This window comes from Strigops habroptila, chromosome 3, assembly GCF_004027225.2.
Source record: "Strigops habroptila isolate Jane chromosome 3, bStrHab1.2.pri, whole genome shotgun sequence".
Taxonomy (NCBI): domain Eukaryota; kingdom Metazoa; phylum Chordata; class Aves; order Psittaciformes; family Psittacidae; genus Strigops; species Strigops habroptila.
This window is the reverse complement of record NC_044279.2, coordinates 88,906,264-88,931,189: the sequence shown is the minus strand read 5'-3', so window position 1 is coordinate 88,931,189 and position 24,926 is coordinate 88,906,264. Positions and strand designations below refer to the sequence as shown.

Here is a 24,926-nt window from a genome sequence, read left to right as displayed (position 1 = left end):
ACATATTTCTAAATTTGTCTACATTTGACTTAAGATACATCGTATAGTATGTCATCTACAGGCTGAGAAAGTTGGGGCTGTTCAGCCTGGAGAAGAGAAGCTGCATGGAGACCTTATAGCAGCCTTCCAGTATCCGAAGGGGGCCTACAAGGATGCCGGAGAGGGACTCTTCATCAGGGACTGTAGTGATAGGACAAGGGGTAATGGGTTCAGGTGGAAACAGGGGAAGTTTAGGTTAGATATAAAGAAGTTCTTTACTGTGAGGGTGGTGAGGCACTGGAACAGGTCGCCCAAAGAACTGGTAAATGCTCCATCCCTGGCAGTGTGCAACGCCAGGCTGGACAGGGCCTTGAGTGACATGGTCTAGTGGGAGGAGTCCCTGCCCATGGCAGGGGGTTTGAACTAGATGATCTTAAGGTCCTTTCCAACCCTAACTATTCTATGATTCTATCCTAATAATACACTTTAATGCTTACATACTGTAGACTAATCCCAGAAGATGTCTTAGGTCACACTAGAACTACAAGAAATAACTGAATTTCCAGCGGAGCTTGCAACAGTATGCAGAATTATAGAAAAAAGGGAATTCTGGACACAGAATTTTTAAATTTTAAATTTTCATAGTTCAAACTTCTACTGAAATATTTTCTTTAAAAATAAAATCAAAATTGAACTGGCCTGTACTCAGTACAACTACAGTTTACAGTACTCTTCAGTCGAAAGAAAGCATACACCTTACTTAAAAGCAAAGTTTTCAAATACAAATTTTAATTGCTTGATTTTCTAGGACTATACCTTCACCCTACACTCACTGACAAGTGACTATAAGCACACTTTATTTTGTTCTGATATTTCAAATCCCCTTGCTCTTTCAAGGAACAAAGTCATGACCTGCCAGCTAAAGAGCAACCAGTGCATTTTGAAAAGGAGAAAGTCAAATTAGCCTGATGGAATAGTAGATGTATTTCAGCAAACAAGTTAATTTTGCCGAGATATTCTGATACAACACTTCTTAATGTCTTTACATATGACAATTTCCTCAGATAAATAATATGTAGTATTGTGTATGGCAGTTTGGTTTGGTTTTAATGCATGAAATTAACTGTAAAGAAAAGGTAAGTCTCTAGTATCCTCAGACCTAAAGATCTGGTTTTATTTATTCTTATATTCTCACTGATATTTTTTCTTTTTTGCTGTGAATAGATAATTAGTAAAGGCAATGCTTTTCAAAACAGGTTTTTATAAAGCTGATCCAAAGGGAATATGTAAGATCTTATCCTGTATCACCACAGAAGAGCATCTTTGAAAATATGGCACACTTACTTAATCCTAACATGCAGTGTTTCCATAAAGTCATTTGACATGTTTTGATGGAGTGTTTATGCCTTCAGAAACGTGGATATTTCCTAATCTAAACAACAGGCTATTTTAGAAAAATAATGAAATAGAATTTTTATCTATATTGACTTTCCAAGATGCTACCATATTAATTCCTCATTCTGAAAGAATGTTTCCATTCAAAATTTTTCACAAAGTAATGAAAAAAAAAACCCCAAACTTTACTTGAGAAGGAAATCCAAACTGTAGAGAAACAGACTGCACAAAACAGACTGCAAAAAGCATGGTATCAAAATTTTTTTTTCTATTCACTGAGATTAAAACAAATTCTACAAAGATTGATTTTTCTAACAAAATAGGAATGTTTTCTGAATGCCTAAATTCAATATAAAATGCGAAAACACAACTCACTAAGGCAAATTTTTTGTTGAGGATCATCTGCTCCACCAACGATGACTCATTGTGGAAGAGATGAGGCTGCATGTGACTCCACATATGGGGAAACCACCAAAACTCATCGACAGATCTCAACAGCAGGTCATCGCCTTCGTCTTCCTCCTCAGTCCCTGCAAAAGAAAAAAAAACCCATGATATCTCAGAAGTGGTTTAAGCCCAGATGGAAACTCAGAACCATGGAGCTGCTCGCCCACTCCTCCCCCGTCCTCCTCCTCTTTTCCAGGGACGCTCTGTAGGCGTAGGCCAAGCCCCAGCACATTGCAGTAAGTTGTCCCTCTCTGGTGTTGCCAGGACAACAGCACACCTTGTCTAACTGCTCTGCTCATTTTTGTGGGTTTCGCACTTGCTCAGGGGTGAAATTCCGAAGCACTGGAGGGGCCCACTGGCCCAGGTGCTTGCCCATATGATCCCACACACCCTGCCACTCATGACTGTCCAGCCTTGGGAAATCTCTCTCAGTGGTCATCTCTTAATCTTAGACAAGACCTGAGCCCAACCTTGCTTAACTTTCAAGATCAGATGAAATAGGGTGTTCTCAAGGTGGTACGGCCATGTGTAAAAACACATGCTGTATTTGTGGTCCCAGCAAAACCAGCAGGCAGGTTTCAAGGGTATCCAAAGGATATCCAAAACCTTTAGAATTCTCAAATGCTGCTGTAAATAGCCTGGTGGGGGAACAGAGGGTGTGAGGGAATGTATCCTCCATAGGTTGACCCCCCAAGGAGGAAAAAGAAGATGCGTAATTGCTAAAAATTCCCATTATATGCCTCTCAAAGTATAGAGGTGATGACCATGCTGAGACCACATGCCAGACCAGTTTCATGATCAATGATTCTATTGTATTACAAGTCATTACCATAAAGTCCTTAGAGGACCTTAGCCCAGGCGCCAAAGCTGACAAACACTAAACCAGCAAATACTGGCTGCAAGTAAGGTATGACATGCTGAAACTCTGAGACCAAGCGCAACAACTCTGAGAGTAAACAAATCAACATTGTGACGAGCGACTATTAATCTGAAACAATGAATGCTTATCAAAGATACAATTAGACACACTCTGGTCAGATCTGTCATTATCTCAACCCTTCGAGCCCCACCTTGGGCGCCAGAAGGGACTGTCGTGGTTTAAGCCCAGCTGGTAACTCAGAACCAGGCAGCTGCTCACTCACTTCCCCGCTTCTTCCCCCCTCCAGTCCCGGAGGGATGGGGAAGCATATTGAAAGAATGTAAATCCCGTGGGTTGAGATAAGAACAGTTCAGCAACTAAGGTATAATACAAAACCACTACTGCTACCACCAATAATAATAATGAGAAGGGAAATAACAAGCAGAGACAATATAAAACTAAAAGGGGAAAAGGAAAAGAAAACAATAAACACAAGTGATGCACAATACAATTGCTCACCACCCACCGACTGATACCCAGCCCAAACCGAGCAGCAATCTGGGCCTTCCAGGTAACTCCCCCCAGTTTATATCCTGGGCATGACGTGCTGTGGTATGGAATACCCCTTTGGCTAGTTTGGGTCAGGTGTCATATCTCTTGTCTCCTCCCAGATTCCTGTGCCCCTCCTCACTGGCAGAGCATGAGAGACTGAAAAGCCCTTGATGTTTAAGTTGTTACTTAGCAACAATTAAAAACATTGGTGTGTTATCAGCACTGTTCTTAGACTGAAGTCGAAAACACAGCACTGCACCAGCTACTGAGAAGGAGAAAAATAACTGTTACAGCTGAAGCCAGGACATTCGACTTTTATCATATTCTTACTGTTTGAAAATATAAGAAGGAAATTAGCATAATAAGAGATTACTGGTGTTTAAATGTTTCCACGTATGCATTCCTTTTCCTGAAGCAATTACAGACAAGTAAAAGACTGAAAGCCTCGTTACATGACATCTTGATTGCATGGTATGACACTGTCCTCACATGCATGTGCTGTATCAGTTACATCAATAGCTAGGGGATGGAATAGTAGAGATAGTATGAAAGACAGTTTAATACAAAGTATAAATGAAAATGTTGACAACTTTTCTGTTATTTGTTAACCAAACTAAATTTACTCACAAACTTACTTTCCTTTCATTATCTATGATACGTGGAAGTACTTTTTTCCTGCAGCCTTTTGAAAATGTTACGCATAATTTTCTCTTCCCCACCAATTTTCACCTTTGTGATGATGGCCTACTCAGGAGTTCCCAGAAATCTGCATCTTTGAAGAGATTTAAAGGGTGGCTGGACTCACTGAGTGAATTCTCAGGCCCTGGGCCTGTCTTTTTAGATGCTTTCCTGCCTGTTCCTAAGGATGCAGTGAGGGGAACAGCCCCTGCAACCATTTCTAACTAGAATTACAGGTGCCATCCTGAGATGTTCCGGCCCACCTAAAATTACCACCTAAACGTGCTCAGGAAACGGATGCAGAGAAAAATTCAATTCATCTATTGTATATGTGCCTCCCTCTCCCCATTTTCTGGGAGAGGTTCTGTAGTGAGGGCCTGAGCTAGCTCAAACTGAATGGAATTATAAAGCAGCGGTATGAGATGTGTTTATTCACCCTCGGGATTGATTTTACTCCAACGACACATACGTAACATGTACAATAACTCTTACAGAAAGCTGTAGTCCCAAGCTTGGACTGCTTTTTGCAAGGTGTCCTCCTGGTCTGTGACTCTGCCATTTCTGCATGTTCCAGCTTGCAAGAGGAGGAGGAACATAGCACTTATTCAGGCAACTTAATAGTCTGGCAGTACACTTTTCTGAAGGGCTTAGTCTTTCACTCAGAAGCTACAGCCTTGCTCTCTTACTTCCATGTCACTGTTCTACTTATTGGTCTATTATGCCTTTTTTTTTTTAAAGAGATATTGCTGAAAGGAGGTGCTCACAGACTCCACTTACATGGTTATTTCCAGACAGACTACAGCTCAAACAAAAGGTTAATTCAGTGTAATAACTTTGATTCGGTAAATCACACAAATGTACGTCCCAAAGCAACCTGGAAGAGAGAACAGTTTGCTTTTTTTTTTTTAGTTATCCTATGAGGAAGGAAATACTTCTCTCTACTCAGACCCTTAAACTCTATCATTTCTACTTTCCTCGTACTACAAAAAGCACCATCAAAACAAAAGCTATTTTAGTATTTCATTCTTACCTGTGTGATAAAATTTCCCTGAAAATCCCAGGTTGAAAGTAAAATTTGTAATCTGAGCTCTCAAAAGATTCTGAGTGTCAAGCAGGGCCTGAAAAAAAACAAAAAAACAACAATCCATCATATAAACATATGTGTAGAAAACACACCTGACACAAATTTAATATAACAATATAGATATGTCTTTTCAATTGCTTTTGTTATTTAAAAACAGCTCCATATATATGACAAACTAGTAACAGATATTTTCATTGCCATTTAAAGATTAAAAGCAGCATGCAAACTTCATCGTTTTCCTCATAAAGATGACCAGCTATTAAATACTGTTTTACTCCCTGAATCATGAAATGGGAAAACAAAGGCACACTCCAGATAAAAAACCTTCCACTGATGACTCAGTAAACCTGAGATACAGCCAGGAATGAAATTCAGATCTCTTGTGCCCCCAGCTGCTGCTCCATTCACTAGGATGAACAGCTAGGATGAGCTACAATGGTATTTTTTTATATCAGGTCAAGTACATACATAGCATGTTAGTTATGTTTCAAAATCACTGGCAATGAAAAAAAAAAAAAAACCACCAAAAAAATCCAGAAAGCTAGATGAAGCCTATTCCGTATCGAAGAACTTAATCCTAAATTCCCCCAAATTCTGAGTCATTTCTCACACTCTCACACTGGCTGTCAGCATACATATACTTGCACTAGATTAGTACAAACAGAAAACCAGCATGCAGAAGAAAGGGAACAGCTATTATTCGTCAAACTCAGTCAGAAAACTGATTTCAATACGCTCTTCTTGATTTGTTACTCCCAAGATTTACATATTGCTTTCAAGAGTTACTTCCTAAACTCTTACACACTGCTGCTGTTCAGTTTTCCAGGTGTAACAAAGAAACCTAGCTCTCTAATGCAAAATAAGCTTTGCAAAGCAAAAACAAAATGGAGGAGCAAAAAGCACCCTCAAAAATGAGACTTGGAGTGCACCTTCCTCCAAACAACCTGCCTTCAGCTGAGCACTTGACGGTTGGTAATTTATGAGCACATTGGACTCTGGAGATTTGTGACACTGAACACAGCACATCAGAAGTGCATGGCCAGCTACAGCAAAAAGCCACACACTTGTGCAGGTACTTATGCAGCACCTTTGAACGAAAGGGAAATAAACAGCAAAAAGACACACACTTGTGCAGGTACTTATGCAGCACCTTTGAACGAAAGGGAAATAATTATACGCCAAAGTTTTCAAAGTCAACATACATTATAGCACAGTGATCACTGTACAAGAAGTGATTAGAAGTATTTCTATTGTCAGAAATTACTAACTAAGCATGTTACGAAAGGGAAACATACTTAAAAGCACAAAAAGTCACTGGAGATTTTCAGAGGTTTAAAGGTCTAGAAGGCTCCCCACTCTTGAAATTCCATGACAGTCTGGTGCTCCAAAAAATATGAGAGAGTAATTTAATTAAGAGTTTCTTTGTATATTTCATTATACGAGTAATTTGTCTACAATTTTTTTTTTTTTAACTGGAATACCAATGACAACAAAATATTAGCATGGAAGTCACACCCAGCTTTAGATTGAGGCATAGTATAGTCCAGTTACAGTTCTTTAAAATTACCCATTTTACAGATGGAGGCAATATCTACCTTATCAGAGAAACTTCTGGGCACATGAGCTCTTCTTCAGGTCTTTCTTTACCAGGGCTCATCTGTAACAGTTGTAATAAAAGTACAATCTCCATCTGCCTGTTTCCTTACACTAAGACACCTACAACATGACAGTGACCAAATCAGGCAAAAGGTGACCGTAGCAGGTTCCCTGTGCACCAACCTCAAGAAAAGGCCAAGGCAGCAGGCCCAGCGGTGCTCCGATTCCCAGTAAGAGGTGGCCACACACCACGGCTGGTGCATATGTCCCAGCTCTGTGCTTGCCTTTCCCATCACTCCATTTCCAGAGCCAAGCATTTTCACCTGGCCCCACTTGGAGACTGCAGCACTGACCAATGCAGGGATACAGCTGCTCTTCAGCCCTCTACTAACCTGCATCTGAGGCTTCAGCGAGCTCACTACGTCTGTAGCTCGGGCTGGCTCGGGGAAGCTGGTGCTTGAGGGAGCTGATCTGAAGCAACAGGACAGAAATTTGTCCTTATCCTGGGGGGCTGCAAATTTGAGTTTTGCTGATAAAACATGAGTGGTTTCAATTCCGAGCCATCAGTAGTACTTGCCTTGTTCACTATTTCAGTGAACCAGAACACTATGCCTAAGCATATTCATTAAATATATATTAATCACAAAACTAAATCTGTGAAAGAACCATCATTTTTCTGCCTCCTATTTCTTAAGGTCATCTCAGATCTGTTAACAAGTTGCCTTTCCCACTGTCATCTTCTTCACTGTAGCTCCAGCAACAACAATACAGGCCGTTTCAAAGTACAGTACTGGTAAGGTAAAGATCATCTTTTACTGGAAAGCCTGAAAAATGTCCTATGAACAAGGGACTTTCTAAAGGAATTACTAAAATGAAGCACAGAATGGAGATAACTGAAAACAAGCTTGAGACTTCTGAAGGGAATATTAAGAGAAAAATCTTGCAACACTGTAATGAGGGCTTTTGCACAGGCTGAGAGTGCAAGGATCGCCCAGGAGACTTCTTATTCTAATGAAAGGTATAAAATCCACAAAAGATTTATTATGAAAACCATCCTTGAGCTGCTGGGAACCTATTCAATTAAGTAATTTTATCTTTGCACAGTTAAAAATGTAGGAGGCAAACAACAGGTCTATACACTTATGTTAACCATAGATATTGTCAAACGGAAGAGACCTTGAGTGCAACTTGACAGCAAGGTGGCACGAATGGGCTGCATGGTTCTTGCCCTCCTAATTAAGAAGTGTGAACATTTTTCGAGCTGAAGGTCTTATCCTGTACCTAACAACTTCTCAGCTTGTCAGCTCCAGTCTTGTTTCAGCATGATGGAAAACCAAAGAGCACCTGGAAACACCAGAGAAACACAACCTAGAAGACCATCTTTACTGCACCTCCCCAGCATACTGCAGATGGGAGAATTGCCAACCCAGGCTTTCAAATGGAAGGTGGGAAAAGGGTTGCAAAAAGTCCATAATGCAAAATGAGAGTTTACTTCTTCGCTGGGATTTAGTTTTGCTAGTGTAGTTACCTCCTTATCACCTCAATGACATGCCTGGTGGCTGCATTTTATTTAAACCAGTAGCCACAAGACGACACTCCAAATTACATCTAAATAACACAAAACTCTAAAGGAGACCTGAAGTTCACCTTCTACAGAACAAATTTTGAAAGCGATGACGTTGGTTTTTTTGGCCACATTACTTTCATTAAAATCAACAGGAGATCTTCTGGTAAAGCGTGTCGTGGTATTTGAAAACCTATTGGCTAGTACCAACAGTGTACCTGCTCAATCTGCACAGAGGGAAGGGACAGGCCTGCTGTGAACCAGTTTTTGTACAGACAAGCTGAGATAACATCTGAGTTGCCATGTCTATGATTATTTTCTGGATGACTTGACATTTTACTCATCTTTCAGGTTCTAAAAAGAAAATGTTAAAACTCATGCAAAATATATAGAAGCAGATGGCAGGGCCTGTTACTGTGAGCTTCTATCAGAAAGACAGAAGCAGAGAAAAGCAGGGGGACAAAAAGCCTGAAATTTCATTTCTAAATGCTGCTTGATACGCTGAAGGTAAGCTGGTGATATTTTCTGTGTATTTTATGATTGGTTTATGAACAATACTCTCTGGGTATTTGTATGAAATGTTACGTAAATATATTAATACTGAAGATTGTATTTTAAAAACTGTTTACTAAAGCCTTCATGTGCTTATAGATAATTATTTAGTACGTCATACTTCCACTGATACTATAAAGGAAATAAATTGCTGGCTGCCTAATCACTTTCATGTACATGGCTACAGAGGAGTATGTACTTTTTAACTTTTCCTAAGCTCACATACTAGGTATAGAAAATTCCTTGTGCCAGAAATCAAATGTGAGAATTCAGTATATGATGAAAAGCCCCTTTCTTCACCAATAGTCCAAAATAATCTCAGAAAAAGGTCCTCTTACAATCCAGTGAATAGACAAAAGTTATCCCGACAGCAAAACAAGAGTTCTTTCAATCTTTGCATCTGACAAGTTTATACTATAATGAAAGGAATGTGAGAAATCATGTATGTTGTAAATAAAGCCCGATTCTCGATGATTAATTAGCATCACGCCATTGAAGTTATTTCTATTCCACTTCTGATTAAACATCTCAGCAAATGTAAGCTGCTGTAATTGCCAGTGGGATCTCAACTGACTGAGAATTTAGGAGAAAATGGACTCTGAGATCACAAATATAACAGAAGGAACCGCAAGAATTATTCTTTAATTGGAAGAGCCATGCAATGGAAATGTACGAAAATTCCTGCCTTTGTAAAGACGGCATCTTTCTTTCTTGACAACCATAATGTTTAGCTCTCTTTATCACTTATTCAGAAATATAAACTCCGTTTACAAAGAAAACAGGTCTTTTTGATTTTTTCTTACCTTACAGCTGGGACAAATAAAGGCACAGACCAATGACATGGGCTGTCAAAAGCTCCTGCTCAACTAAATCAGCAGTAAAGCCAAGGGTAAAACTCACATCAGCAAACTTGCTTCCCATTTCCCTAGCCAGGAAACTGTTCTGCCTCCTGTCTTCAAGTATCTCTTTACATTATTTCACTTTATAGTCTGTTACAGAGAAGTCACAAGTGTCAACTTGTCTCTGGTAAAGAGAGAGTAGTAATTTCTTCAGCATCAACAAAAAATATTCAGACCCAAATATCTTGGATGACCAAACAAATAAATCTAGAATGCTTTGTTGAACTCTAAGATGAACTATGACTTCTTTCTGTAGTCACAACATATTTGTGACTATTTTCCTACTCAAAAGCTGATAAAGAACTTAGACAACTGAAAAGCAAAATAGTTTAAAACACTGTTAATTCCACTTGTAATCCCATGGATTTTAACTAAATTGTGACATAGCCTCACAATGCTGCAGCACTAATATCTTAAACTTCAAATCAGTACATGCTTTCATGTCAGAAACAAAAGCAAGGTCAGCTTCATAATTTCCCAAAAAGCATATCTTCTCCTCCTTTTTTCAGGAGGCAGATCTTACCTCTCAATGCTTGCTTTACTATTTCATGTCTAACAATACTATCAAAGGACCCATTAAAATAGGAATTACTTTGCCTTTGAGAAAAACTTCTAACGCAGTACTGGCTCTTTAATAAAGGCAAGGACCTTCTGAAAAGGTAAAGCAAATTAATAGAAAGTGTAATGTGAAAGCAAAAAGTTAAGCACACAAAGTCCCTTTACAGAAGGTCTTATGCAGACATAGCTTTAATTTTCTGTACCATATTTCCACTTGAATTTAACCCCTGCAAGAAAGGGAAGAAACAGAAATAAAGCCACTTAAACTTCTGATTGGAGTTCCCAATATAGGGGTTTAATGAGCTGGAACTCATATGATGTCCTTTTACTTCGAACTTTTGGTGACATCATTTTGCCATTCCTGATCACATCAATGCTCCGAGTCCTTCAACAAGCTGTGCCTAATTATCAGTCCCAGGTTTGCCCTAGCACTGCCGAGGTTGATAGCAGAAAAGGGAGTGGGGGGGACACACTGCCTAGGATGGGGAAAGATGAGGGAGAAGTGGGCATCCACAAGAAATCTTGTAACAGCAGTGTGGTAGGGGCCTGAAAGCGAGAAGCAGTGAGATTCTGATGGCAGATGTTCAAGAAACTGTGGCAGTGATCACACATGGGAAGACAGTGGGCAAGAATTTGGGGTGTTTGGAGGCAGCATGGCAAGAAGAACCAGAAGAGAGCCTCAATGAAAGTCGATCCCAAATGGCTGGGAATCATTATTTAATTACACAGACTATTTTACCTCTGAGGAAAAAATGTTTCCCTCATGACAAATGATGTATTTTGGAACATCATTAAAATTCAGTGTATTTTCTTTCTGGATTTCTAAGATTAGTATTTTGACACCCATTATCATAAACATTTAATCTATGGAGGAGAAGGAATAATTGCTTTGAGTATACTAGGTGTATCTGAAAAAATATTTTTAATATCCTTCAGACAAAAGGAGAAGAACACTTACATTATCTTTGATTGTACACTCTTTTAACAGAGCCGACACTACAGAGTGGGCAAGAGAAGAAAAAGAAAATCTTCAGCTTTTTCTGGAAAGCTTTTAGTGAGCAGAGACCATAAATTACAAACAGACCCTAAACTGCGTAAGTGGGGAAAGGACACTGCTCTACAGTTTGGTGGAAGCAAGGTGTCTAAGAGGACACAATCCAGCAAAAAATAGAAATATTGATGAAACAGGGATGGAAAAGCTAAACTACTGACCTACTTGAACTTTTACTTTTATAAACTTGAACTACTGTTCAAGTTTATAAAATGTCAGATTCTATGCAAGTTCAAGACAATCATTCCTGCTACTTTGTACAACAAAATTAAAACGGGGAGGGGTTGGAGCGTTGGGTGTGGACCAACCTGTTTATTAAGATATAGTAGCTTCAAGAAACAAATTATTCTTTCCATTAAAAACATGTTTTTTGACACTTCTGTTAAATCCTTCAAATGATGTAACAGTTGAAAAGTACCACATGCCAGCAGCATGCCTATTTAAAAAGGGTAGACTTTAAACCAGAAAATGTGTACAAAAATTCTTTGGAGGCAAAACAAAATACCTGGCTTCAGTTACTTAAAAATTATTGTGGTTTACCGACAGCTAAGTTCTACCTGTAGCAGTTGTGGTTTTAAATTATCAAACTGGGATGCCTTGGAGCCCAACTCTTTTTAATGTGCAGGACAAGCAAAGCTCCCACTGATTACCTGAATGAATTTGGACAGTTTGGCAGATTCATTTGCCCAAGTATCTTACCTGACTTCCCATAATATTAAGGCCAATACTCACCAGCTGAAGTCAGTGTGAGTCTTTTCACTAAATTCAATAAGCATCATTAACTGAAATTCTGCATTATTAGCTCTTAATTAAACTGTACTTTGATGAAAGAAGTTACTAGTAATACAGCTAAATGTTATCATTGTTCTGCAGTTAACAAGAAATAAAATCCTGCATTTCTTTTAAAGGTCAAAAAACCCCCAAACCCAGGTCAATTGGAATAGAACTAATAAACACCCTGCTGCTGCATATGATATTTTCCCCTGGATTTTGGTCAGGCAGGCTTCAACAGAGAACTTGCTGGTTCGTGCATTTTTGCCTAACACTTTATCTGCTATGAAACACCAAGTATGAAGAGGTAACCTCTCAGAACAGAACAGAGCTAAAAGTCAAAACAAACTGACTCTAAGATGCATTTCAAAATCTCTTTCTATTTATCCAGTTAAGTTCCTGAGATCTCATGACTATTGATAAGCCAATACAGTGGGAAACTTTGTCAGCCACAACACAAGCATTCAGGAAGCTGTACCGCAGTCACATACATACCCGCACCACAGCTGCCTTAGCTCTGAGTACAACAGGCCACCTTTCAAGAGCGACAGAGTAGTTCAGACCCAGTTCCAGTTCACTTCTGGGCCATTCTGCTGTGCCTGCTTAGTCTGACTTGTCTCTATTGCATACCATCAGCAGTAGAAAATTGTAAGACTTGTTCACTGATTCATGTAGACATTGGTCTAGCTCTGACTCAATGTCAGGCCTCAAAAACTCAGGTTCAAACAATAACTCCAGATGCAAAGCATTTATATGTCTGTGCTCCCTCATGAGACAACACTTTTACAGCTTCAGACCTTGTTTGATAGGATGCACCATCTTTTGTCATAGAACAGTGGCATGGCTATTCAGTCTAACAGTGCATACATTTTATAGTCATAAAGCTCAAGCAACAGAGGTTATTATCCAAGCTCCTAGTACCGCATTTATTACCAACAACACATGTGCTTCTTATTTAATGCTTCTTCATAAGCCAGCTCCACCTTTAGCTTTCACTACAGCCAATATGCACAGCAAACAGTTTGCCTGGAAGACAATGGCTACTCTCCAAGCAAGACAGACCTTTGCTGCACAGGCTGGCCACGAGCTTCCACTGCAGCAAACCCTGTGCTCCCTTACTCCCTGCATCCCTCACTGCTTGGCTCTGCTGCTTAGGGCCCTTTACCCTGCTATTGGCAACACGAGGCTCGGTACAACCACCGAATGCTGAAAAAAAATCTAGAAGGTTCAACACCGGCAAAATTTCTAGGCCTAATCTCTCAGCAGCAGAGACCACAGTAGCCTCCACCTGCATGCACAGGAATGCAGTTTAATTACTGAACTGACAAAGGCAAACAGGGACATTAACAATACCTAAGTTCTTTAGGAAACAGAAGTAATAATGTGGTGTCAGTGTTGTTTACAGCAAAGTCCAACAGTCTGTGAATATGGTCTTCCAAAAAAACTTCAGTCTTCTATTTTTCCTCCACATCAGTATTCACTGGACCTCAGTGCTCTCACTGGCATGTTAATTGAACTGACTACTCCACAGGCTGGATAACATATCAATGACACAATCCATTCACAAATGTTTCTTAGTTTGTTGCGGGTTTTTGTCCCCTAATAGATCCAAGAAGATTCCTGTGTGTCTTTTAATACTATATCTAATTAAAAATATCTACCTTTGTCCCTATATTTGGGGTGAGCTGAGGCATACCAAAAGCTCTTTTTCTCTCTAATGTTCCATCTTTACTGACACAAAAAAAGATCTCTTGATCAAAGATTCTCATTTTCTCTAAAGCTCCATGTCAGCAACAGCTGGGAACTCAGTCTTCAGCTTGCTCCCAGCTAAAGGTCACAAATATTTATCTTTTTTCTCCTCTTTATGAGTAGCTCTAAAGTTGCTGAATGAAACTCCCCTGCTACGTCAGCATCAGTATCAAAGATATGACGGAGAAAGAGAAAGCAAACACAGCAAGCTTGCATAAAATAACAGATACAACTTCTTTTCTCAAGCCATATTTTTAATGATTGTATGTGGTCAGCACAAAAAAGACATGATAAGAACTTATGTCAAGTTAATAAAAATTTGGACAGTTCATTGACTCCTACATAGTCCCTAGTCTAAGGGATATAATTCAGCAGAAAAGTACCCAAGACTTTAGTGAAACGTGGGACAGTAATAGCAGAAACACAGGGGGGTGATTTTGTTGTAAGTGTTAATGCACACCTTCCCTGTTTTTGCACAAGTGTTTGTATTTCTAAAAGACAAGATTAGAAAAACTAAATCTACATAGATCAATATCCCAGCTGGCCAAATTCCACACTTGCGGATTCAAACCAACACATAGGAATCCAGTACGAGCTCTGCATTTGATTATACTTTAAGAGATTGAGAACGGATCTTAGCACAAATTCCCTGCCAATAGCAAAAGTATACTTCATACCCTTTTGCCAAATCTAATTTTTAAAGACTTACATAACCCTTCTACTTCCTTTTGGATATTAGCCTCTATTCTGCTATTTTATTGGCTACTCAGCCTGCACTTAAATATATCTCTGTGCCTTACATTAAATATTTTTATCCATCCTCACTGTTTATACCCTGCAGACATCTGCAGCCTAGTGCTTTCTGCTTGGGTCATCACTACTTACCAAATTCTTTAGCCTTTTTTTTTTTTCCCCACCTCTTTGATATTTTCTGACTCCTCTGGTGCCTCTAAGCATTTTCAAAATATTTCTAAGCTGTGCAGAGTTGAGCACAGAAAACCTTGTTAGTAAGATGAAGTACTTTCCTGATTTAAAATGGTATTTTTTCATAGTCATCTTGAATTTCAAACCAGCTTACATTACAGACTCAGGTATATTTTAGGATTTGTCTTGTTTTTAAGATATTTTCAGGATTACCATTTTCAACAGAAAAGGAAACTGGAATTGGAAATAGGGCATTGTTATTCCATGGGGTATTAGATATACACTGGCCAGCAGCCACTTCTACTAGCATGATCACCAAGAATCAGTCATGGAGTTGCACTGACTTCTTCCAGACTGAATAGGTAAGAAGAAAGGACACTTTCCATGCAGCTGTACTGAAGAAGAAACTAGTGAAATAGAGTCCCACTTCTACCCCCATTTTTCTCTTCTTGCCAGACTGTGCCTTCTTGATGCTACTGAAGAATGGGAAGGAGGTAGGCCCAATTTTGGTGTCACGTTTTACAGTTAATTGCTTTGATTTCTTGATCTGTCTGCAGTGTGTTTTTATTAGTTGGTTATGAAAATCTTATTCAATTCTGTCAGCAGCAGGAATTGGATGGCTGACTTGTCATCTGAAAAAGCCCAGAATAAATCTTGCAGCAGCCACTAGCACGGTGATCAATCTGTACAGCTCTGTGGTAAGATGTAGTTGCATTATTATTATTTGAATTATCAAAGTACTTTTTGACCAAGAAGCACTGAATGAAGAACCTCTGACCAAAAGAACTTGCAATCTAAGGAAGAGGGGGACTGATAGGATAGCTGAAGGATACATGGCCAGGAGGCTAGAAAGTGGTTTCAGCACGTAACTGTTCTTAATGCCTCCAGGCTGACAGACAGAGCTAGAACGCTGGTCCAGGTCTGGTGCATTAACTGTAACATCTATGTCCCGCAAGTGACTTCTCTCAAGCAGTCAAAACAGAGCCAGCTCTCCCTCTACAGCCACCCTCCTCTGGCCAAGGACTTATATCCAGCTGTTTCCAACATCAGTGCACTTTTAAGAACAAAAGCTGGGCTGTACTCAGCAGTAATTGTATCAATCTTACTAGATCAAAATTCACAGAAGTTGGTACATAAACGAAATTGCTTTTAGAGAAGTTGAATGTTAAGATGACTGGTAAAGCAATCTATATGCTGGTAGCAGCCCATGAAAAATATTAAATAATTTTTCTAACTTGTCTTAAAGTTGTATTTTAGTTCTGAGATGTAATTCTAATTCTCTATTGCCTCACAGTGCATAATATTCCACACTACTATATATGAAACAAGACACTCAGGAAGTTAAATCAGTCTTCCTAGGGCATCAGCTACAGAAACACCAAATTTTTTTTTTGTTTTTTGTTTTTTTGGGTTTTTTTTTTTTTTTTTTACTCTTTTTAGGGAGAGAATGTACTTTTTACTTCTTATTTCAGCCAAGTAAATATAAAATATCTTAGGAGCCTCAGGTCAGATTAAGAAAAAAAAATTACACGCACATAGTATTACATGCAATAATAGTAAGCACAGTGAATAATGGCATAAAGATACTATGGCTAATGGATTGGCAATGTAAAATGATTTAGCAGAACAAAAGTTCCTAATAGTTAATTTTTTCTATTGTTTGAAGAGGTGATTAGAGAGATATTTTTGAACCTCTCAAAAGGAGGAAAGATTTATGGCTCAGTGCAACCAAATAGACGTGAGTATCTCTGATGGTTCTGCAACTGACACATTCGATGACACATCTACCATTTCTTTACTGAAAACCATCTATGTGATCCTATAGATAAAGAAGCAATTAACTTACAGATTCAGACTTCCTCCTGTGACAGGAATCACCCTTTGTCTTGACAGCTGGGGCTTTCTGAACCTGTTTGCCATTCTGCCTTAACACAAAATACACCTAAGCCTCTCTTCTGAGGCAAATATTTAGGTCATTTCTACCCAAGAGTAACCAAAATGCTTTCTGGCTAAATCCTCTCCATCACCAGAAGATTGTTTGGTGCAGATGATACACAAAGAGAGTAACTCTTGTTGTCCAATTCTTCAATGACTCTAATGCCAGAAGACTGCAGATTCAAGCTTGTACTGCCCATTTCAAAGCTCCTGTACTAATAGGTGCATTGCCTAAGCGCTCACAAAATAGAAGGAGAAAAAAAGGGTATTTCACACCCTCCCAATAATGGATATGGTTAATATGAAGCTTTTTTCCTTGGCAATTATAAAATAGTAATTACAAGTGTAGAAAAAGATTAGGCTTACATGAAGAAAGTGAAGAGATCCCATCCTGACTTCAATTCAAAATGTTTCTTTTGAAAGGCACACACTAAGGACAACACACTCAAGAGGAGATCACACAGCTAATTATTTGGAAAAATAATTTCAGTGTTCTAATTTTTATTTTTGAAAATTTGACCAACTCCTACAGAAATACAGAAAGTACATGTATGGGGGAAGTGAAGGCAAAGGTAGGCCAGCTTATTGCTTAGACCACCAGCAGTGCACAAACTGTCATCAGGAAAAAAAAACCAACTTATTTAACTTCCCCTCTATTACCAGCTACCTTTCCCTTGGAAAAATCTTAATGTTTTATGGTCACAAAAATTTCACAAAGAGCAACCGTGTTAAAAAAGAAAAAAAAAAGATATTAATACTAAATAGACCATCAGCCAGGACAATCATGGTCTATTAAGATAAACTTACTCTGTTGATATCTAGATAGATTTTCTCTGTATGTCTATTTAAACGAATTATTTGCACTGTGCAGGTTCTTAGTCTTCTAAAAGACACAAGAAAAATAAAATATAGCATTGGCACAGCATAATGGTCCCTCCTGTCTGACAGGCATTAGATGAGAAAAAAAGTTACTGCAAAAATGAACATTGAGATGCGTTTACCAAGCTTATTTTCAAAGTGGGAAGCAATTAGACTATGAAAATGTTCTCTAGTATTATTTCTATCTTACCAGAGGAAGATAAAGTAAATAATTATGAAGACGGATGGTTATTGTTGATGCACAGTGACAGCGACGCAGTACGTTACAATGAAGAACAACGTTCCATCACTCCAGATTTTATACAGTGGCAGGCAAATCTGTAACAATCAGGTAGTCTACACATCTGAAGCACAGCTTCAAGTCTGGATATTTTGGGTTTTTTTGGTTTTTTTTGGTTTTTCTTTTAATTGAAGAAATTGTGGTCAAACTAGAATAATCTTCATCTGCTGTTTAATAAAACAAATCGTTAGTTTTACAGGATTTAGGTTGATAAAACTATGTCAAAAGATTTTGGAAGGGCTCTTTACACGTGTTCCTAACACTATAGCTACCCAGGCTGACTTCCCACCACTTTGCCTCCTCTTCAGAGGTACAGAAAACACTCATTTTAGAGGGCTTGCTTTTGGCTTGACCTCTTCTGAGGTCAATATATAATGCTGATAAAAAAAATTACCACTTAACCATAGGCTAGCGATTTTCCTCAGTGCTTAACTTCAATTCACAAACTTTAAGGAAAGTGCAGTTTAACCCAATGTCCAAATATTAACTACTCTGGCCACTCTGCAAATCTTGTTTCAGTATCTGCAGAAGAAATTCCCTTGAAAACCTCATCTTACATGAAATCAGGATCTCTCTCCTTGGAGATGGTCAAAAGGCGCTTGGACATGCCCTGTTTGAGCAGGGAGGTTGGACCAGATGATCTCCAGAGGTGCCTTCCAACCTCGGCCATTCTGGGATCCTGTGAATTGCAATGTAACAACTACTCTGTACTTGCAGGATCCTACAGGTTATCTTTTGTTACAATGAACCCCTGCTTTAATTCTTACAAAGAAAGAACAGGACAGGCACAGCTTTCAACTTGCTCACCTAACTTGTGCCTGAACTTCAGGGACTCAATCAATCAGTCCTTCTAAAGCGAATCTAGGTTCTCTATGTACTCAACACAGAGAAGCCTTTGTCTCAGAAGACCCAAGACAAATGCTGCCTTCTTGAGTTAGACAGCCAATCATGAATGCTTATTTTTGCTACCAGTTCTGCATTAACCCTCCAGTTTCTGAACTCTTTCCTATCTAGAGGAATGGGCAGAAGCAATCCTTGGGGTTCTCTGGATGCTCGGAGCTTTCTGAAGTGTTTTAGGTTACTTTGCATTAATAGAGCTCACGTAGGAACATTTGCCTTACTCTCAGCAAGCTCACAGTCCTAACAGATGGGAGTATATTCAGAAAATATTAAACAGGAACCATATCAAACAAAATTAAAACACAAAAAAGCATTTTACCCAATTCTACATTGCTAGTACTTAAAATGTAAGCTGAGTAGAAATAAGTTAATCTTGAGTACTGAAATTATACAAAGCCTACATTTAGCAACCTATTTTCACACTCACAGCGCACAATTCTCAGTCAGTGCAGCAGAACTCAGTAAACCACTCCTGTTTAATAGGATGTCATTTACCCACAAATATACTTTACAATAACAGATTTTCAACTACTGCAAATGGATTTTATTTCTTTCCTTCCACATGTCATTGTGCCACAGAGAATAACTCCTTTGAAATTAATAGTAATGAAGATGCATTGCATCTGACAGCCCTAACAACACGTTTAATAGAACATTCTATCTTTAAGCACATGAAGAATCAGAAGAGAACACTTCTTCAGATTCCACTGTTTCAGCACACAGTTCTATATAAATGAAATTATCCTACTTAAAAGTTATTTCCATTTTGATATTATTTCTATTTGATAGTTTTATTTTGGGAAGAGAACATTCTGATATACTGCAAATTATTCCCCCAAAACAATACAGCTTATCCTTTTGTATCTAATTTAACCAAAATAATAGTCTCCTGTTTCTGGTAGGTAATTCTGGCAATTAATCATCCTAACTTATCCTAAAAGGACAATCCTAAGGTGTCACTCACAAAGAGAAATAATACCAAAAATACTCTTTCAAACTGCTACTGCATAACACAGCGAGAGATTTATTCGTATTTGTATTTTACGTATTTTGTCACCAGAAACCACAGAACAACAGGAGTTTTGCAGGGGTGTGGGTCAGACCTTATTTCTTTCCTATAATTTGAGTTTCAGTTAGGAAATTCTCAAAGCATGCTCACCCTCCTAACTCAAATGCTGCCATCACGTTCCACACCAAAATTTCATTTATTGAGTTTCACCTTTATTCCAGCTCTCTCCTGTGCAATTTGTTTGCATAAGGAAAACACCTACTTATCTAGAAGGTATATCTTATTTATGATTGCATGTGCAGAGAATGTTTTGGAAAAGAGTGTATGCTGCAATGTTAAAGCAAATTAAACTGTAACTACAAGTCCAAACCTTTTGTTTCAGGAAGCAATATATATGCAGGGTTACTGCAGCTTGACTAACATATTAACACTGAAAATGAAACAAAAATGACCATCAACTGCATGCAGTGCTGTCATTGCCTTTCCTCTTTCCATTATGAAAGTTCTAACAAAACATTCTCCCTTTTCTTAGCACAAACAGGGCAACAAACAGCAACTTACCCATTTTTAGCTTCTACACCAAGTACAGTTGTGCAAGGTGACCTCTAACTATCCGCTTTGTAACAGTACCCTTCACAAAACAAATGCAAGATATACAGTGCAGAATAGCCTTAAGATGTTACCCCCGCTGACCCACAACCAGCCCCACACTTGAACAGCACAATACAGAGAAAAATGACCTTCAGGAATGAACAACTTAAAATGTTAAAATGGAAATTGACAAGTCATTTAGCGACAGAACAAGCTCTTAAAATATTAACACAAACCTTGCTTGCAAGGTTTATGTTAATAAACACAAAAAAAAAGAGCCATAAAACAGATAAGAAAGGTGAAATGCTGCAGCCAACTTGTGACAGCTGAAACCTATTTCAAACCGCTAATAATACAGTCTGTTCTTCAAAATTTATGTTGACATTTACTTTTGCTCACCACATTTACCTCCTGCTTGTAAGGTTAGCAACATTCACATTACATACGAATAGCTCTTGCGTCCAGCTCTGAAGTCCTGTGCTGTTTTCAAATGCCACTGAAGTATGTGATTAGATAGAAGCTATGAGCAGATGAGAAAGTTAAACACGCTGCAATTATGTTTAGAATTGTGCATGTTGGGTGGGTTATGGTGTTTGTGAAAACACTATCACTCTTACCCCCTTTTCTTTATGGGTTACTTAGAAACTAGCTGTCTTCACTCTCCTTTTGGTAAACTATTTTCCATATATAGTAAGGGGAATGGAATTCAGAGGTGCCCACCAACCCAACCAAGTTTATAGAACTTGGCTCAGCAGGGACTGTCATGTCACTTGAGAGAAATGAAGTGGTAGTAACCAGTGAGTCATCTTATCTTACAATTCTTTTCTGGTACAGGTAAAAGCAACACTGCATGAACTCTCCTTGAGTCAGAGCTACTACACCTGGAATCGGTGACCACTCAAAGCCAGACAGCCAGCCTTCTCTCTCAATGCCCAAACAGTTTGCATTAGTACTTACTGATCTGCACTCTGTGTGAGTTCCAACTATTAATAACTATTCACTGTAAGATTAAAAAAAATGGCACTTTGCTGTAGTGACCATTAGTCTGCGCGTATACTTTACCTGTACATCGTTGGTGTTCATTCTTGTTCCCTCCTTCCCAACAAAGATGTCATCGATGTCAACCAGAACGTACCTATCCAAGGACAGTCTGAGCCTCTTGCCAGACAGGAAAGAGACGGCATCTATGAAAATCAGCTTGTGCAGCCAAAAATTCAAGTTATTGCCGAAAAGGACTCGCTGAATCCCATCGTGGAGCCCCAGGTCATGAATTACCGTGGCATAGCGAGCACTTACAGCAGCAGGTGGTGAAAGGTTTTCTGGTGTCTTTACTTTTGCAAATATCACTGGTTGATACGCTGTATGATTAATCTGGAAAACTGCCCACTCATTTCCAAGCAAGGGACCTTTCTCAAGCTTAGAAGATTTAGTCACATGAAGCAGTGGGGAATGAGGGTTAATGCAACAGTCCTTAATACCCAGATTGCTGTGGACATGGAAAGGAAAGCCCTTCAACTGAGAGCTCTGCAAGCTGTTCTCATTTCCTTTGTGAAATCCGATAACACCTACACCATACTCTATGCAGTACTTATCTAGAAGGCCTCTGTTCCAGGAGTCCATGTTCACATACTTTAGAATATTTTCATACACTATGAGAGCATATTTGCCTTTATTTTTGTCTATAAGCACTGGGAGATCACCTTTCCCAGGTGCAATCTCAATGTGAAACTGAAATCTGCTAGATTCTAAAACAGTTATTATATCTTGCCCTAGTGTTGAGTACTGACTTTCCACAAACACGAGCACTACAAGATCTGTCCTCAGAGGGTCAATGGGCTTCATGGTCTTCATCTCCATCAGCTTGTATGGCAGCAGTTGAGGATAACCACATTCCACTTCTGAAGAGATTTCAGAAAGTTCATTTTCCTGTTTGTAGCCATTATACAAGTAATACGCAGAAATAACTACGCTCACCATCACAAAAGTGGCCAGCAAAATAACTGTCCTTTGAAAATGTCTGTGAAGTTTCAGGATAAAACTCATGTTGTTTACTTGCCTTCAACTGTTCTTGACAGCAGCATTAAGAACAAACACAGATTCTCGACAACTTGTTCCAGTCCTCTGAAATATTTATGTAACCATTGCAGCACACACCTCTATCTTCCACAAAGCTTTACAGAAGGTATAGTCTAGAAGAAAAGAAAATCAGATTTAATGGAGGAATCCCACCTGTGGAAGTATCATCACACTTAAAGTAATGGTGGTCAAAGAAATCACACTTCAAGTAATGGTGAGCAAAGAAATCACTGCCAGACAGAGGTTTGGAAACAAACAGCTCAAGACTTCCATAGTTTCTTTTTTAAATTTTGCATTAGTAGCGTTATTTCTTCCTGCTCTCATCAGCTGTCATGTTTGCTTGAATGTCTCTAAATCTCACAGCCTCCTTACCCCAGAGGATCAAGTGAGAGAGGGTACACATGGGAGGCACTGAAAAACAAGATATGGCGGCAAAGAACTCCCTGGTTTTCTGATTTTTTTTTTTTTCCACCCAGTAGACAATTCCCAACAACCTAAACATTGAAGAAAATTTTAAAACTTCCTCATTCTACCCCACAGAAGCTGGGAGAATACCAGCCTACATGATTAAACAAATTCTCTTACACTAATTTTTGAAAAACCAAGAACTTCTCAAAACATGGATGTTTCACCTGTTGTATATCTATCAGTATGTATAGATACATACTGAGAGACTTCATATTATGTGTATTATAGAAGTATTTTTAAAACAAAACTACACTTTTTTCCTGCAACATTAGAAGTAAATGAATAGCATTTCACTGGACTTTGTTTTGCAGATAGTGGGAAGTACCTTATATTAAAAAAAGGCAATAAAATAATCCAGCTCTTAAATTTCAGAAAAGAGAGTAATAAATCAAAAGCTAACTTAAGATGCAGATCACCTAAGGATATACTTAGGCTTTAACTCGTACCTAAGGAAAGCAGCCTTTTTTCAAGCAAACAGTATAATTGCTGTCAAAAGTTTCTAGTAAAACAACTGAACAATGTGACAAATATCAAATAATTAAGTACTGTAAGCTAGAAAGTAAGATTTAAAATACATTTTGAAAACTACTAAGAGTACGAAAAATACTTGAAGGTATGAAGATTTAGAACATGCTATTGTAACTTTAAATGCAGTACACAACCACCCCCCTTTGTTAATTGGACAAGGATAAGCTCTTTATGTAAGGTTAACAGGGCCATTTCCCAACTAAGCACTTAATCCTTCCATGCTCAACTGTTTGGTTTGGTGGGGTTTTCTTGTTGGTTTTTTTCGTTTGGTGGGTTGTCTTTTTATTTTAATGAAGTAGGACTTGAAAGGTCAATACCAAAAAGCTCCAGTATCCAGTAACCAGTATCAAATACTCTGTACTGATTGACAGAACATTAAATTTTCTTGAGAGATCAGGCTTAACAAATGGTATCTACTCAAGCTCTATCCCATGTTTTGTACTTTCTAAGGTTTATGGGGGGGTGTTGGAAATGTTGATTCCTAAAATGGCTGATGACTTTCAGTACTGAATTAGGAAGCAGATGATAATAGAAGAAATACAGTCAGCTTCTGATCCAAAAGAAACTGCAGTATATAAAAAAGATTAATTGTATAGTAGTAAAAGGGAGGAGAGGGGGGAAAGGAGGAGGACAAAACCAAACAACATGTCATGCACTTGGGCCACTTAACCACTTGACAAAAGCTCCTCATCCTACATTATAAGGAAGGTGGTCTTTCAATCCACATTTAAAAAAAAAAAAAAAAAGTTAAAAATGTTATGCACTTAACAGCACCTATGTAACTTCCACATCTTTCATTAAATCCCAAACACTGATCCTCCCGGTGCCATAATGAGCACAAAGTAAAAATAAATGAGTAGGAAAAAGAGATAAGTGGAAAAAAGAGAAACTACATGGCACCCTATTTATCAAAACAGCAAAATTAAGCACCAAGAGTAAGAATACATAAGCTGTCTCATTCATAATTAAGATTCCCTTTAAACCTGTATCTCACCAGACAAGCCTGCTTTCTGGATATATTCTACTCTCTTCACCTCTACTCTCAGATACCAGTGTATTAACCCTTCCTGTTCTGAGTAGCCTTGAACCTTTCCTGCAGCTGCACAAAGACTTGTACATAGCTTTTAGACAGGAGTTTCAAGGAGTTTTGCCTTTCACCCAGGCAGATAAGGTCATTAATCAGTGTTAGACAAAAGAAAAAAAAAACCCACCAACAAAAAAAACTCCAAAACCCCCCAAAAACCAAACAAATGAACAAAAACAAAACACCCCAAAAATCCCAAAAAAACCTAACCAAAAAAAAAAACCACAAACCCCAAAAACCAAAAAACCCCCCCAAAACCCAAACACACAACACATAATCACAGTTTCTCAGTTTCCTAGAAGAATGTATCTGAAAAGAACATATAAAGACTGAACAACAATCTGAAAATACCTTTAGAAGAACTCAAAAAACCTTTTTAAGCACTGAGGTGTCTGGTCTTGGTCACACTACCTTCAAGAATATCAGTTTAGATAGCAGAAGAGAGATACCTAATATGGTAAGTAGTCAGGTGAAAAAGAAGGAGCTCCATCCTGAATGAGTAACACCAAAGAGATATT

General features: G+C 38.6%; 1 protein-coding gene across 4 annotated transcripts in view; it reads right to left on the bottom strand.

Annotated features, from left to right (window-relative positions):
* LOC115604886 (bifunctional heparan sulfate N-deacetylase/N-sulfotransferase 3) overlaps positions 1 to 24,926 on the bottom strand; it is a 65,405-nt gene that overhangs the window by 35,657 nt on the left and 4,822 nt on the right. For all 4 annotated transcript variants that reach the window (XR_003990433.1, XM_030478438.1, XM_030478437.1 and 1 more), the window contains exons 2-4: positions 21,315 to 22,441; positions 4,941 to 5,028; positions 1,750 to 1,904 (exon numbers count right to left, since the gene is read on the bottom strand). Coding sequence is in view for 3 of the 4 variants with exons in the window: in XM_030478438.1 (XP_030334298.1) it covers positions 1,750 to 1,904; positions 4,941 to 5,028; positions 21,315 to 22,295 (1,224 nt within the window). In the remaining variant the exon portion in view is untranslated. The remainder of the gene's footprint in view (positions 1 to 1,749; positions 1,905 to 4,940; positions 5,029 to 21,314; positions 22,442 to 24,926) is intronic.